Consider the following 17,022-nt stretch of genomic DNA (forward strand, 5'->3'; position numbering starts at 1 on the left):
GTGCAAAAAGGAAACTCAAGCACAATGCAATTAGCTCTGAAGGCAATGAGGAGAAACGCCACTGCAGAAGGAGATTCTGAGGAGAAGCATTTTCCCGAACAAGAGTCATTTGCTAAAGATGATGAATCAAATGCGAATTCTACTAGAACAATTTCAGTAAAATACCTTGCAATAGAGAGGCAAAAGAAGCCACTGGAGACGAAGAAACTACAGAGACCAACGAAGAGGAGAAGATTGAAAAGGAGAAGTCGATCAGAAAACCTGACGACAACGACGTTGATACAGAAAGCAAAGACGGAACAAAAGAAACTAAAGAAGGTGAGAAAAAAGAAGCGAAAAAGCAGATTTAGAAGATATAGGTAGAAACCCGAAAGGCTTTGACAATGAAATACCGATTTTGATGATTTCTGATTATAGACTTTTTCCCAAGTTGACAAATTTCTCCCGATTTGACTAATGGACTATTATTTTAAAGACGGGAACTAATTTAAGAAGACTGAAGACGATGTCTAAGGATGAAATATATGAAGGAAGACGGCTTGAAGAAGACGATTTTAAGAAGACGCATTCGAATGACGGATCTTGAAGATATCTAACACGCATTCAGAAGACGTATCCAGACGGTATCTAAGAAGACGCATTCAGACGATATTAAGACGTATGTAAAGACAAATCCAGGCGAATTGTACCAGACAACATCAAAGAAGACGTGTTTGTGAAATGTATGTATTCAGATAGACTGTTAAAGATGAACGAACACTGAAAGAGCATTAAAGAAAAGATAAAGCCGTTATTTCTGAGGATGTTAAGATGATAAGGGAAGATGGCTGAAATAAACCATTTAGGACGACTACTTTTCCCTCAATAGTGACTAAAAAAAATTTTTTTTTTTTTTTTTTTTTTTTTTTTAATTTTATTTTTCAGATCCCTAGATGTAGATGGTGGTGTTACGAGAATACGAGGCCGCATTCCATCAGGATGGACGAGCATTTGTGGGATGGCATCGTTCATTATAATCGGATGACGCGACAAGCTGTGAGAATAAATCTTTTACTTTTCCGATGATAGAAGGCAGACTATTCCGCCATTAAGACGATGACGCGATTAAAAGATGTTTGAATGTAAAGACGATTCCTTCTCTTCATCTGTAAATAATCTCATCTATTTCCTTCTACGTATGTAATTACTTTGTAGTTTGTAGCAACTATTCATGTTTCATTAAATATCCAAGTTATTTGTAAATCGGACTAGTTTATTAGCCCCTAGACAGCCACATGGGAAGTAAGTTTACAAACATCATATTCCTAGACAGTAAATACCGATTCTACACATATATTCCTTTACTTAATGTTGAATGTTTCTTGCAAATCTTGCATTTCTTGTATATTTGGCTCTCAAACTAATCACCTCAAAATATTTACCTTTACAGTTTCAATTAGAGCAAGAATCAATCATCCACTCACTGCTTTTCGAAAAATCCACAGCTTAATTTGATGAACTTTGGCGGTTTTTGAAAATTTGTTCAATATTTTTAGCTATCATGCAGTTTCAAATAAGGGTAGATCTTAGAAGAAAAGATTTAGTTCTTCATTATTATCAATCCTATAATTTCCCCTGATGACGAGATCTATTTATTCAAATAGACATTTAAACGTATTGAATATAACTTTCAATAAATAAATGATAATTTTAATAAAAATGATAAGTAAATCATTTTAACAAAATTGTCTTATTCTCTTATACCAATTGAATCAAGTCATTAACAGATTTCAAGTACAACAGAAATAACAGTACAGAAAGGACATATAATAAAAATAATTGAATTCAGTTTGCTTAAATTTCTCTTTAACAATTTTTATTTAAAATCATCTGTCTGAAATCCCACTATTTTAGTTTTATATAACCAGGAATATTATAAAAATTATTTAAATACTGTAATTTAGTATATTTAATTAAAAGCATATAATTTTAAAAGTTTTTTTATATATTTTATTAATTAATTTACCCTAATTTCACTATAATTTTTTTTCGTTTTTTTATTTGTTTGTGTAATGTTTTTCATCATTAAATTTCTCTTTCTCTCCTCCTTTCTCACGTGTCTAATCTTTCTCTGTACTTTGTTGTCTAATATATTTCTTTGCATTACGTTTCTGGAAAATATTTTATCTTCATTTTAAGAATAACTTAGGCAATTTTTGTGACCAAAATCGAATACGATTATTTTTGTCCTGAATTGTACGGTGGTGTGGTGATGTATTTAATTATGGCAAAGCACACTAGGGCTATCCTCCTAAGGGGCGGGGTGCCTTCGTGGAGGCCTTTGTAAAGAAAACCGGATCGTATACACGTTACACATGAGGAAAACCACGAAAACGCCCATGCAGCCAGCCCGTTCGCGGGATTCGAACCTCGGACCGAACTACCAGTGTTCAGCGACTTTACCGCTCGGCCGCTCCTGAATTGTACGAATATAATATCTTTGGTCATTGCGAGGCAAATTTAAGTGATAAAAGAAAGATTTTTGTCATGTTTATGGAATGGAGAAATGTTTAATGTTTTAATCGATTAACATATCTTCTTATTTTAGAAAATACATCCATTGTAACTTTTAGATCTTAATAGACGCCACTAAAGGAATTTTCATTTCTCTTTTGCGGCGCACCAGCGGCCGAGCGGTAAAGCCGCTGAACACTGGTAGTTCGGTCCGAGGTACGAATCCCGCGAACGGGCTGGCTGCATGGGCGTTTTCGTGGTTTTCCCCATGTGTAACGTGTATCTCGTATACACAGTTTCCCTTAGAAAGTCCTCCAGGAAGGCATCCCTCCCCTTAGGCAGATAGCCCTAGTGTGCTTTGCCGTAATTAATAAATCAAACCAAACCAAAATAAACCTTTCTCATTTGCCAAGTTAGTTCATTAAATGATTGCGGAAAATTGCCAATTAGCAAGTGTTCTGCCTTATACAAATACACTACACTTATAATTCGTAAGCATTTTGCTGTTCTTTTGTACTGAGAGCTCAAAAATGCACAAACAGTAACTTAGGCAAAACCTCTAAAATAGTAGTTTTGTATGTTTAATATCGTGGGAGGATAGTACATTCATTTACTGCAGAATATTGCAACATGGATACATATAACCTGAAAAAAGGAAATAGATCCAACAAGAGTTTTAAAATGAAAAATTTTGCAAGCCACACTTGCAAAATGTTTCATAAAATAAGCTGCTTTTGTCGCCTTTCAACTTTCAATGTTTTAGGTTTCAGAATAAGACAAATAGTTTATTTTAAATAGTAATTCCTATAATGCTTATTTTTATTATTAAAAGTATTATATTAATTATGATGCAGTAAGCAACACCTATCATAAAAATTTGTTTTTTGTTTATTAGTATAACATTGAATTTATTATGATATGAAAAAAGTTTAAAACTTATACTATACTACAAGTGAGGTTTTATACTCTTACAAGTCTCTTTAAAAAGTCGGTCTGTTCTACTTTATGTGAGTTTTTAGCTGTTGAGCAAATACCAGTTACTTTACTCACGATAATTAGGATTCTAAGTAGAATTAAATCAAATGCACTATAAACAATTACATTTCTAAATTCGTTTTTCAAAACATTAACTTTCATAAATTTAGAAACAGATTGAAATGTTGGTAATAAATATGAAATCCATTATTACTTCAAGAGCATTGCGGCATATGATCATCCCTTTTTAAGCATAATAATTATAAACATCAGCAAGGGATGTTAAATATTGCTTTAAGTATAACATCCAGATAAGTATTTTATAAAACAGGAACATGAGAAAGATAACAGCATCATATACATTAACTATTTTATTATAGATAAACGATTAAACGATATCTTTCAACGCTACATATGCAACAGCATTTGCCAACGTGCTCCACTTTGATATACCCACCCAAAGAGAAATTCATGTATATGTGCATCTACCCATTTTGGTTCTTGATAACGGTATCGTGTTCTGTATCGATAAGTCAACCTACTAGCGGTTATTCTATGATACTCCATCCAAAGATACTTTACACGCTTCGGCCTTGTTTATGTGGCCACAAAGTGCCCTAATCCACTTTATAGGGGGGGTCGTCAGTCGCGTCGCTAGTGATAGTATCTCTCTGTGGGAGCTGAGGATGAGAGTGACATCAAAATCATTTTCAATTATCTAGGAGCTATTGGTTTGTAATAGAAACATTAGCTTGGACTTGGTTACCCAATTACTTGGTTGACTGCAAGATATTGATCTTTTGTTGATAGAAAGTAATTTTAGAACATAAAATTCAAAAGGATACTGTGATATTTTAATTAATGCTATATCCAACAATTGACTCATAAATTAAAGTATGAGTCCTTTGGTTGCAACAGCTAAATTTTAAATTTTACTGAAATTGTTTATGTCTTTTTTGAGTAATATTGATGCATACTCGTTTCGGTGTAATTAATTTCAGCTATATACCAGCTGACAGCTAATTTCAACTACATTCAGCTATATTCCAGTGACTTTTAATGTGATTAATTTCAGCTATGCTTTGTGCCAGTACTTTCACTGCATTGTTTAAAAATGCATAAGTATACGTAAAAAATCTGATGTGTGCACTACATAACTTCCTTATACGGAATATTAAATTATACGCAATTTTCCTGCATTTCTTTTAAACATATTGAATTAACAGTTAACGAATTTTTAATTAAATCTACTTCGTCAATTTAATTAAAAATAAATGCACTCTTTAAAGTTCACTATGTTTATTTACCATAGCGACATTTCGGCGCTAGGTTCACTTAGCAGTATTACATCTCATTCGTTTCATAGCTCAGAGTGCACAAAAATTACATTATCTGAAGAATTACCACAAGTTCTATTCAAATACCATAATAAATCTAAAACGATGTATAAAAGAAATTAAATAAATGGAAAAAAAAACTGTTTTTCACACACGATTCAGCGCCGCTTACCTAATGCGCTTGCACTACTAATTAATTCAATCCTCACTTCGCAGCAAGGCAAAAATACATAAAAATTCGAAACATTTTCATTAAAAATTGAAAGATATAGAAAAATATAAAACACCAAGTATAGCTAAAACAATTTTTAAAAAAATTTTACAATTAAAATTACAGTTTCTTTGCAAAAGCAAGTTAATAACTTAAATGATAATTTCAGAATGAATTAAGCATGATTTAATTAGCAATAAGAAAATAAGACGTTACTTTGTTGTTGCGAAGCTTAGTTTCTCTAGATTGGCAACAAATCCACTATTCTCCTAAGTTTTAAATGTAAACAAACATGGCTGTCATGGTACTCAAAAATTAGGCTTAGCGGCACTTAAAAAGCTTTTAAATTATTGGTAATTCCACAATTATTGTATGCAGGTTAACTAAAGGCATAAAAATCTTAACTAGAACAACATAATTCAATCATTTTTGAAGCAAAGAATGCACAATTTACAAACATATAAAAATAAAGAAACTGAACTCCCTGAGCCGAGTAAGAGTGGGTATGTATCTATATATATACTTTTAGTGGGGCCGATTGCAACCAAAATGGGAGGTGCACATCTGCATATTATAGCAGTCCTATATACAAAATTTCAACGTTCTGAAGCTACTCGTTTTTGAGTTATGCGAGTACGTACATACAGAGGCTACGAAAAAATCTCTCTTGAATTCATTTCAAATCTGTTTTATAATTTTTTTCGGTGAAAAGAGTCCTTTATTCTCTCCTTACGTACAGATGTAACGCAAAAACATTGTTAAATTGCATTCGAAAGCGGTCAAAATGGATATTTTCGTTGAAATATGATACCCGAAATTTTTCGCGATTACAATACTTCCTTTTTACTTCGTACAAGGAAGTAAAATAGAGTATTTTATAAACTACTATTCTTAACATGCTTAAAATGCTCAGCAGCTTATGATATATGTTCAATTACTTTACTTTGCAGAACAATATTGACTTGTTCGCAAATATTTAAACACGCATAAAAAATAGAGATTTAGCAAATGTACTAGTCAAATGTGCAGCGCATATTGAAATTTCCGAAAGTATGACAAAAAATTTTATAAATATAAATAACACTAGAGGATAAATTAAACAACATGCGAGATTCTACTTCTTATTTTATATAATCTATAAAATCTTTTTCTGACTTCTGTTTACTTCTACAGATGTGGAAGAAAGAATGAACGGATAACAAAGAGTTAATTAGTTTTGTTTATTTTAAATCATTTCAAGTCACCCGCATGAATGTGAGAATATAAATAAGTATCTTATAAAACATGATTGAACAGTTAGATTGTCGCTGTAGCTTAGAACCACTCAACCTATAATCGCAATTGAACTGAAAAAAAAAAAAAAAAAAAAAAAAAAAAAAAGAATTAAGAGTAGAAATTGTTACTAGCTTTTGGCCTTTGATCAGACTCTATAATGAATGGTTGTACATAAAATGTGTTCACAGGCTTTAAGATTGAATTTTTTTCAGTTAGCTGATCGGAATTGCGAAGTAATAAATTATGAATTATTATTATGAGTATTTCTCAACTTTTACCCTTAAAATGTTGTTTCCAGAAAATTTAAATCAAGATATTTGTAAGAATTTGTGCTTTCTATAATTGTGATAATTTATGCTATACATTAGGGCCTTAAGGGGTTTAAAGTTGGAAATCAATAAACATTTGGTTGTTGATTGGTTTACAAGAGTATGAATTCGACCTAAAGAAAATTATGGGGCAGATGAGATTGCATGCCGAAGTACTGAGGACGTTTTTTGTTACCTATGAGATCGTGTTTCTAGGTAAAACTATCGGTTAGATATTAGTAATCAAGACATAGAACAGCTACTGGAGGATTACAAAAATTAGCTTAATGAAACAAACTGCAGCAGTATCAGAAGCAGCAATGGATGGTGATTCTGAAAGAAATGCCTTATGAAGAAAATGAAGAATGAAAAAGTACCTTAACACTCTAACCCTCGAAATTTCTGCATAATGGGGCAAGACACAAATTTTCATGTCATGATGTCACTGATAAAGTAGTAGTAGAGTAATAATTTTCAATGATAAAGCTAAGTCTCACTTAAACATTTTAAAACGGAGGGAACAACAAATGAAGATAAATTTTTAGTGAAAAGAACGGACAGCTTAACGAATCTGAAATAGAATCAAATGTCACATAGAGGCAATAAAAAGATAAAAGAAAATGCTCTTGATATTTTTATGGAACAAAATTTTGCGTGCAAACAATTAACATCCCTTAAAATTAATAAGACAACAACCTTGAGTTTGGGGTAAATTAAGGTCAAGATCTCAATCGATTTTGAGGGCAGACAGGTATAGGTCCCTCTTCGTCAGACTTTAATTTACCCTAAACTGAAGGTTGTTAGGTTACTAATTTTATATTTAACTTGACATGTTTCTCTTCTGCTTGCAATAACATCTCTCTTAACATTTTTCACTCCTCTATCCACTATTCTTCGAACAGTTATACTAAAATTAAATAAAGTATTCTTGTATTTTATTTATATACTATGTTTATCATTTTTGTTTTATATTTAAGAATCCCCATGGGTTTTGGCTTATGAGCTTCTGTACGAACTATTTTTACAAAATTTAACTAAACAATCAACAGTGATCAATGGGCTAAGTAATAATTTTACATTAATGAGGAAAATCGTTCGGTTTACGAACATTTCGATTGACGAATAGCCTTCAGGGACAAATTAAATCCATGAACCGGTGTTTAACTGTACACACTGCCAAGATGATCGTATTATTTGTTTCATTTCGAATAGATGAACGAACTGTGATTGCTATATTTTTAAACAACTTTTTTTTTCACTTAAAATATATTTATTCATTAGTATACGGTCGATAATTAGAGCATGCGTGATGATAACACTTGAAGGAAATCGCGTGCAACTTGCTATAGTTATATTTGCTACAGCTGGTAGCAGACCATCTATTCATTTAAAACAAGTCAGGCAAAGCTTCAGCACGCTTCTCATCAAGTTACCGTCACGGATGAATTACTTGTGACGCGTGATAACGTTGGAGCATCCCTAATCTGACCCTACGCTCGTGGGATCGCGGAGCGGTAAATAGTCCCCATGATTAGATCATTTCCGACACTTAGATGACACAGAATTTTTTGGCTCACATAAGATTGTGGGAAAATACTACGTGACAGAATTGATTTCATTTCCTTCTCGCTATATAATGTTGGGGTTTCCACAGCACATATCAATTCATTTTCTTCATTCAAGGTGCAAAATTAAATTGTTTATTTTTCCTACAGACTAAGTCTGATATATATTGATGTTACGCTCCGAAAGTGTAGGTTGAAAATAATGTACATTATAAAGTTTACTCAAGAAAATAAGTTATTACGAGGATTTTCTAAGCCATTTAAAATTTCAAATTTCAATTCGATTGTATAAACAACACAAATAATACAAACTGTAATAAACTGTAATATAACATTTATATTACTAAAGCTATTGAAATAGTTATTTAATATTTTAATCAGTAATAAGTTATTTAATCAGTTATCATAATTTTTTCTGTGTACTAATAACAAAATTTTTCGTATTAACAATAAAATTTAAAAAAATGAAGTGAATTAAAATTTAAAAAATTCTTTCGTTCCTCCATGTCTTAGCATAAATTTGGAAATTAGTTACAAATTAGCGTAAAGTTAAGGAATTTTCCCTTGAAGTTCTCGATTCAGAGCACCGCTTAGAAGTTAACTTTTGATTAATCATTTACTTATTTTATTGATTTTTAAAAATAATTTAACATAAAAATTAACTATCACATTTTTTCACACTCATTTAATGATTACTAATTATCTAAAACACATTTTGTTTGCTTATGCTAATAATCAGGTCCAGTTATGCTGATATTTGTCCAAATTAATAATTCAGCTTTTAAGAGTCCTCGAAATAGTTTGACCACAGAAAGCTTTTTGCCAAATATTTAAAAATATCTGCATTAGAATTATTTTAAATTTCTCATCAAATATTTAGTAGAATTTCAATTTCTTTTCATAGCGATTATTATATGAAAATTACTATAATGTTTTGTATCAAAAACAGCAAGTTTAATGCAGCAAGAATTTTTTTCAAAACACTACTTTTCATTAAAAATCACTATAATTTTTCCATCGGTTATTTAAAAGCAATCTAAATTTCTCAATCGCAGTTTCAAAAATCGCAGTTTTCTATGCATGAACGGTATAGAAAGAAGACAAGAACACTAACCTGTAGAAATCTGAGGAGAGCCAGTTTGAGCAGATACTGGAGGTTTCTCCCTGGAAGCGGGAGGCAAAGAAGCTTCTGAGGCTGCAAATGGAAAAGCAAATCACAAACTATTAAAAAACATGGCATCGACAACTTTAGATAAGAAATGTTTTTAAATCATATTTATCTTCCGGAATCTCGATAGTTAAAATTACATTTAAAGTTTTAAATTAAAACAGTAACATTTGGAGAACTAATTAAATTACGTAATCCTAAAATTCGCAACGGCAAATAAGTAAATGCATCAGTAATGAACTTTCTGTGAGAAAGTATCTCACAGTCCTGGTATTTTTCCAGTTTTTTTAGTTTTCATGGCAATGATACTTTAATAGCCAGTAATATTTCTTATTTTTGTTTTTTATTCCCTTATAATACATATGAATATTTACTCGCGAAAGAAAATGCTACCTCGAAACAGTGACCTCAATAATCATTTTAGGAATCATTTAAGGCTTTTGGGTTTAAAAATTAAGATGTATCAATAAATTAATGTAGTATTTAAATTCTATTCAACGAATTTTTTAAACAATCATTTCTACTTTATATATGAAATTTTATACTTGTAATATGAAATCGAGGAAGAAAAAGATAAATAAATGAATTTTTAATAATTTTTCATTCTAAATTATCAGTTTACATAACTTAGGTATTGGCGGGGCTTTGCAAACTGTAGAGTTTCCATCTCGAGTGGAAGCCCGTTCAACATTCGGGTGCGTTTTGAGGTTCTCCCATTCCTCTTCCCGACCATCGACTTCTCGAAAAGATTTCGACGCCTCTTATATTTTCACTGCCCCCTTGCCGGACAGACACTTTATCTTATAAACATCCACGCCTTCTCTAGGATTCGAACACGAGCCCTTCATTACGACATTCAGCGTCGCTAGCCACTATCTCATCTGGGCGGCTTTGAGTTTAACACCTTTCTGTACAAGACCTCTTGTCCCCCCCCCAAAAAAAAAGATATAGTATGTGATCTATATCTTTTAGTTGGTTAGTTATTTCTTAGAAGGCGTTGCTAAAAGGCTGTTTTTAAAAATGAAAATAAATGTATACAATTAATAATACATTTATGAAAATAATTCCATAATTTAATTTAATAATCCATTGCATTTTTAATTCCATTAAATTTAAAGTCCTTTCAGTTTTACAAAACAAAAGCAGTAATAGCTCTTAAAAGGGCTGTTTTCATATAAGTCGGTCAACCATCTGCATTATGAATTTATACCAGTATAGCCAAAACAAAGTCAATAAGCATACAGAAATCAAAATGGTTCCATTAATTAATTTAATAACGCATCAAAATTTTAATTTCATAAAGTTTAAATTTCAGTGGCTTCATAATTCAATAATAATAGTTTCATAAACTAAAAGAAAAATTCAACAGTTTTCATATTTGAACGGGCAATACAATGGCGGGGAGAAAAACAACAACTAAATTTAGGGGCGCCATCTAAAATACAATTGTGGTAAAAAATTTAGCAACAAACGGCTAAAAGAAAAGATAAGAATGTAAAAAGAGGAATTAAATCATACAATTTACTTATGAGGTAGAGGTTGCATCGCCAAATGCAATTAGGCAACCAAAATTAGCATAAAACGCAATACCGCAGTCACGCCACAAAAGAAGCATTCAAACCTATGCCTCAGTTCGCAAGCAGCGGTAGGTACGTGTAATCCGAGATAACCAAGGCGGAGAGCATAAGCCGAAGAAACCAAAGGCGTTGGAGGGCTGTCGGGGTGTTGCAATCTGGTGCAAAACAATCCGCTGTTGCGAGAGGGTTGAATGTGCATCGTAATCTTATCAATAGTTTGTGTGATTTTTACCAAAGGGATTAAACTTCTGTAGAAGACGTGGATCTGAACACCGAAGGATTACCACAGTGGCAGACGATCCTTTCCTGCTGCTATGTGCAAGACGCCGTATTCATTAACAGCACGGCAACTGGAGTTTCATCTTTCTGCTGCTGTAGGACGGCTCATATCCCGCCAAACTGTGTCGCGTCTATTGCACGAAGGTGGACTGACGACCTGTGGTTTGTATTGCTTTGTCCCAATCGCAGGTCAGAGAGCGGTTGAATTGAACCCGTGAATATCACAGTTGAACTAAGCATCCAGAATTCCCGAAGGTAAATAAATGGCGACTGCCGAAGATACTCTCAACGATACAACGATGCCGAAGACATCGTTGAAAGAGACCATTGCAGAAGAGGAGGTTTACATGTATAGGCTAGGATAACAACGAGCAGCCATACCGACCTCTGAGTGATGCCTCATGGTTCCCTCACAGCCATCCGATATCACGACGAAATTCTACGCTCTCTTGTGTGTCCTTTTATCGTGCAGTGGGTATCGACGAGATAATTATGACGATGACACCCGTCCGCATAGAGCTCGAGTGGTGCGGCGTTATCTGGAGAGGGAAATGCTCCTACATTTGCGGTGGCCTGCTGATCAGCTTACCTATATCCTATAGAGCATACATGGGACATGTCGGGACGACGGATAGTAGGTCGCAATGGGCCATCAGGCACCGTACACAAGCTCTGCTATGCATTACTACAGAAATGGCTGCTACTGCCAAAACAAGCGATCAACGACACTATTGCCAGCTTGCCTTGCCGTTGTCAGGCTTGCTTTAAACCTAGAGGGTATCATATGATTTATTAGCGTGATGTTCCCATTGCAGAGTCTTCCGGCGCATTTGGTCTTTCGCTATGTGATGGTTGTAATACATGTGTTTTTGTATGTCTTTCCTTTATTGTTTGCTATACAGTCTAGTAATACTACACCAAACTCTTGTGTCAACTTCACGCATATACATTAAATATTAGCTTTAGTTCTATTCTGTGTTTTGCCTTTGCTGATTATTTTTTAGTACGAATCTATAACGAACTAGCTAAAAGCAGTAGATCGCGTACAACTTCATTCCCAAAAATATTATTAAGCAAAAAACAGATATACCAAGCAAATAAAATTTGGTAAAAATTTAAACACGTTCCTTCACATCATATATCTGAAACACTAAACATACTTGTCTATAGAAAGATAACACAAACTAACGAAAATGAATATATTGTAAAATTATTTGCGTGCCTTTTTTCATTTGGGAAGTAGGGATAATAATTATGAATTTTTAGTAGTTACTTTGTTTATGTTGTTATAAGCAAACAAACAAAAATCAGTTCTCTATGTATTTACAAAGAATTGTTTTAACTAATAAGTTATTTCATTTGATTTATAATTTAAAATAAGAAACAGTACATGCATTAGAGCAAATATTTAGATATGTGTTTTTAGTTATTATTCTTCGCAGGAACTTTTAGGCATTTACTTTTGCAGCCTTGCATTAACTTGCCTAAGCTCATAAGGATTTGATAAAAATTTGATTCACGCATTTTTGAAAATTGCTTTTATGCTTATGTTTTGCTCGGTGCTTTTGCTTTTTTCAGCTTTTTCTTTCGAGCGCGAAATGGATTATTAAGTAAAAGTGAGATTAGAAAGTTGGGACAATGTCCAAGCCATGGATTTCAATTTTATGAATTCAAAATATGACGAATCATGCAGAATGAAACATGACGACAAGCTTAGAATGCTGGAGAAATCACCTTTACAAGGGCTTAAGGCAGATCATGGGAAGTAGAAATATTGTTGCAGAATTGTCTGCTAATGTCTGCCATCAATAATAACTCAGACATACAAGGCTTTATACGAAAATAAATTATAGACCTCACATTAACCAAAACCTTCCAGCGGCCAGGCGGTCCGAGTTTTGAACACTAATTCTTTGGCCCGTGTTGGAATTCCGGCGAATTAGCTGCTGCGTGAGAGTTTTCATGGTTTTCCCTATTTGTAACTACATACGAAGCATTTTCCTTTCAATCGACATTTACGAAAAGATCCTTTCCTTAAGGCAGGTGGCCCTCATGAGCTTTGCCTCAACTAAGCAATTTATTCCAGTCTAATCCCAGAATTCGAAGTAACTCTCTTCTCATATACACACATACATGTACATGCTCATAATACTCGAAAATATAATTTTTCTATGGCCCTATACACACATACAGATATATGTACTATATGCTCAATGTGCCCAGAAACATGTTATTTCTGTTTTAGTAAGTTTCTATTTAAACTGAGAAAAGCAAAAGTACGAGATAAAATATTCTTCTGTTCCTCCTTATGGAAATTATTTATAGAATTGACTGTGCCCAAAACTTCAACAACACTTAATCTTGGACCTATCATTCATAACCTATCATTCTTTAACCTATCATTCTTAATCAACCTATCATTCTTTATATATTGATGAACCGATCATTTATTATATCATAGATTCATATATAGAATCTGTACCTGACAGCACGTTGAGTTACTGTTAATTCGTCTGCAATTTTTACATTTTTCATGAACATACCTGGGTCAGCATTTTATAACAAGAAGCAAACAAGACATTCGACTTTCTGCCTTACTTATTCGAGGTCTTCCCTTTAGTAGCATATTTTCAGTTTCTCAAGAGAAAAAGCAAAAAATGTGAAGGTGCATACCGATCGAGCAGCATCTCTCGAATACTTGGTATGCTCAAAGCTACTCCCTTTAAAATTTTTGAGGGTGCTTTAAGGCGTATATATATCGAAAGGCTTGAAATACAAATTTTTCAATCTTTTGTTGCATGCCGCAGCTCAATTCGAATGAAAAGCAAAAATGTTTCAGGTGCTAAGTAAATATTACGCAAACAAATGCATATTTAGTTTATGGAAAGGAAGAAAATTTTTGCTTCTTGAAAACGGAAGATCTTGTATTGGCTTTTGTCGAAATGTACAGAGTTTTATATTAGTCAATTTAAAATTGAAGTTCATTTACTTGTTGAGTTTAAATTCATAGGCTTCTCTTCCATATGCTTCAAATGATTAATTTAAAATTTGGTTATACGTTAATTTAAATTTTATTTCAACACGTTCTGTCATATTAAATTAAGTAAAAATATTTTAATCAAGTATTAACCTCTTTTAACTCAACTTTTGGTCTTCCAAATTTAGATTTTACACCGTTTCTGGTGTAAATCTAAAAGACCAAAAGTAAATCTAATGCATGTATTATTTAGAAATAGTCATTCTTTTGACTTGAGAATAGTCAAATTTTATATCTCTCTTGCAAGCCTCAATAAAATGTTTTTAGTAAGTAATATTTTGTAATTAAGTAATAATTTATTTTCTTGATTTAATCCAAGGTGAGAATCGCTCAAACAATCGATAAGTATTTTATTATTGTACCCCTAACCACCAGCCATTTGTTCATTTAGCATTTGCCAGGGAAGACGAAGGCTATTTATCATACCAGTATCTCATCACCAAAAAAATTAGCTAAAGCATCCCACAAGGTCGTATTCTTACATTCCATCCCTTGCGGATTGAATACGATGAAGACCAGTATTACAGATAGGTGAAACAAATAACCAAACCTTGCTGGGAATCATACCGACAGTTGTGACAACCAGTCATCACTAACCAACATATCGACTGGGACGGTAAAGGTATTTTAGCAAGTAAATGCTTTTTTAAACAACAACATCTTTTTTGATGTCAAGTGACTAAAAATTAAGTACCTGTACAAGTACTTTATTCTGATATATTGACATGTAATAAGCGTATATCTGAATAATAAGTCGATAAGATATTCAACAACTTCTTAAGTGAAATAAAATAATTTCAAAAAATTCTATATTAAAAGGTTTCGGGATTACAAAACTATGGAAGGAATTGAATCATTTCTGCAGCGAATGATCTGATGCATGGTTAACACTAATATTTATTTTTGTTTATAATGTAAGTAAAACGCAGAGAGATAAGATTACAACAAAATATTCAAACACAATTATGTCGCCTCTTTTAGCATATAAGTGTATGATAGAGATAAAAATATTTCCTCCAGATTGATAATATTTGAACAGGCCCCACTTGTCTTATACCATCACAAAATTCGAAATCATTCGGCGGAAGCATATTTTCCATGGCAGAAATGCATAAAATAATCGACACTCCTATTTACTTTCGCTGTTATAATCCATAATATAAGAACAGGGTGATGATACTAGGGTTGTTCGTGTGGTGGTGGGGATCTCACAGCAGGGGGACAGTCATAAAAATCGATGTACTTACTCTGGCGGAGAAAGTTGAGATGCGCATAGAGCACTTCTCCGTTATAAGGATTGGTCAAGCGGCTGAAATCCTCTCGGGTCAGCTGACATAGCTCTCGGCCAATGACGTTGAATCTAGCAGCATCCACCTCGTGTAGGTTATATTCTTTTACTGCCCATTCTAGCCATTGCTTCACGTGATCTGGATTCCAGAGCACTGGATCTGAAAAAACGTAATCTGATTTTAATATTTTCCTTATAGGCAGAAAACACCGAAGTACTTTTGTTGTTGTTATAGCTTATGAAGTTTAATACTAAACAGTTTTTACATATTTGCTGAACAGAAACCATAAATCATAAGGAAAGCATTTCATCTAAAGCAGGCAGCCCTTGAATACTTTTCAGTAATAAATTTCCTATAAACCGGTGAAACTTTTATATTCAAACTTCATCTATACTACTGTCATTTGTCATTTAAACTTAAAATATTTCCCTTCTGAATCTTACTTTAATATAATTATAGAAAACCGCGCTTTTTATTCCATAAGAATACAATTATCATTTTTATTTAAACAAAAATTGTAGCTCATATTGAAATATAGCTCTCATTCGGATAAAATTAAAGCAAAAAACATGCAAGAAAATGAAAAACATCGAACATTCGTTGTTTGCAATAAGGTTTCTTTTATGATGTCAATATTCTACTTTTCTTATGCGATGACGAAGCTTTGCGGATAACTTGAATTCATCGCTGGGAGTCCGAAAAAGAGAGGTACTTCCTTGGTTGAACATATTTAATCAAATTATCAAGTTTCTTCTCTTTAAACTTTTCAAGTAATGTTGAATTTCTTAACGACTATGCATCCTTTCATATTCTGCTCTTTATTTCAATTTTATAATGTGGATTCAGAGCGTACTTTACCCTAGGCACTCCGAAACACTTAATCCTTGGATTGTTAACAAAGCTTGATGAACTTTTATTTTTACTCGTCAATAAGGAGGATTTACCACAATCCAGCAGATCACTGATGTAAAGTTATTTCTCCATTTCACATTTCTCCGTATAAATCCTCCAAAACTTTTGCTATTGTTGTAAAAAACGTAATGGCAAGTCTTCTTGTATATAAATTCTGCTCTGCATTATATCACAAGAAATGTTTCCGTGCACTTTAAAAATATTCTATCTAAAATGGGATTCAAATAAATAAACGCAAAGGGGAAAAAAATACATCTTAAATAGAAAAAATTGAGAGAAAGCATTCTATTTTGTGGTTTTACAAAAAACAAAAAAAAAAAAAAAAAAACCTTAATTTGTTTTATAACATTCACTAAGTTATATGCTACAAAGAATGTAAATAATTAGAAGCAAACTTGAAATTTCTCTTGCATGTCTGATTTTCTAATTTTACAAGTGCAATAAAATATGCAAACAAATAAAAATAAAAATAACTATTTTAATGAATTTTACTGTATATTTACTGTTCCTAAAAATATTAAATCTATTTATTGGAATGAAGTCTCGAAAATGTTTAAATTTTTCTTTCGAAGAGTAATTTTTTTCTTTCTGAATAA

The 17,022-nt window shown here is 32.6% G+C and overlaps 1 protein-coding gene across 1 annotated transcript in view; it reads right to left on the reverse strand.

Annotated features, from left to right (window-relative positions):
- Positions 1-17,022, reverse strand: part of LOC118188727 (retroviral integration site protein Fli-1 homolog) — a 339,942-nt gene that overhangs the window by 272,349 nt on the left and 50,571 nt on the right. The window contains exons 3-4 of the mRNA XM_085813083.1: positions 15,473-15,673; positions 9,279-9,359 (exon numbers count right to left, since the gene is read on the reverse strand). Of these exons, the coding sequence (XP_085669209.1) occupies positions 9,279-9,359; positions 15,473-15,673 (282 nt within the window). The remainder of the gene's footprint in view (positions 1-9,278; positions 9,360-15,472; positions 15,674-17,022) is intronic.

Source organism: Stegodyphus dumicola, chromosome 3, assembly GCF_044657685.1.
Source record: "Stegodyphus dumicola isolate Sdum_Otavi_A_Nest chromosome 3, ASM4465768v1".
NCBI classification, from domain to species: Eukaryota; Metazoa; Arthropoda; class Arachnida; order Araneae; family Eresidae; genus Stegodyphus; species Stegodyphus dumicola.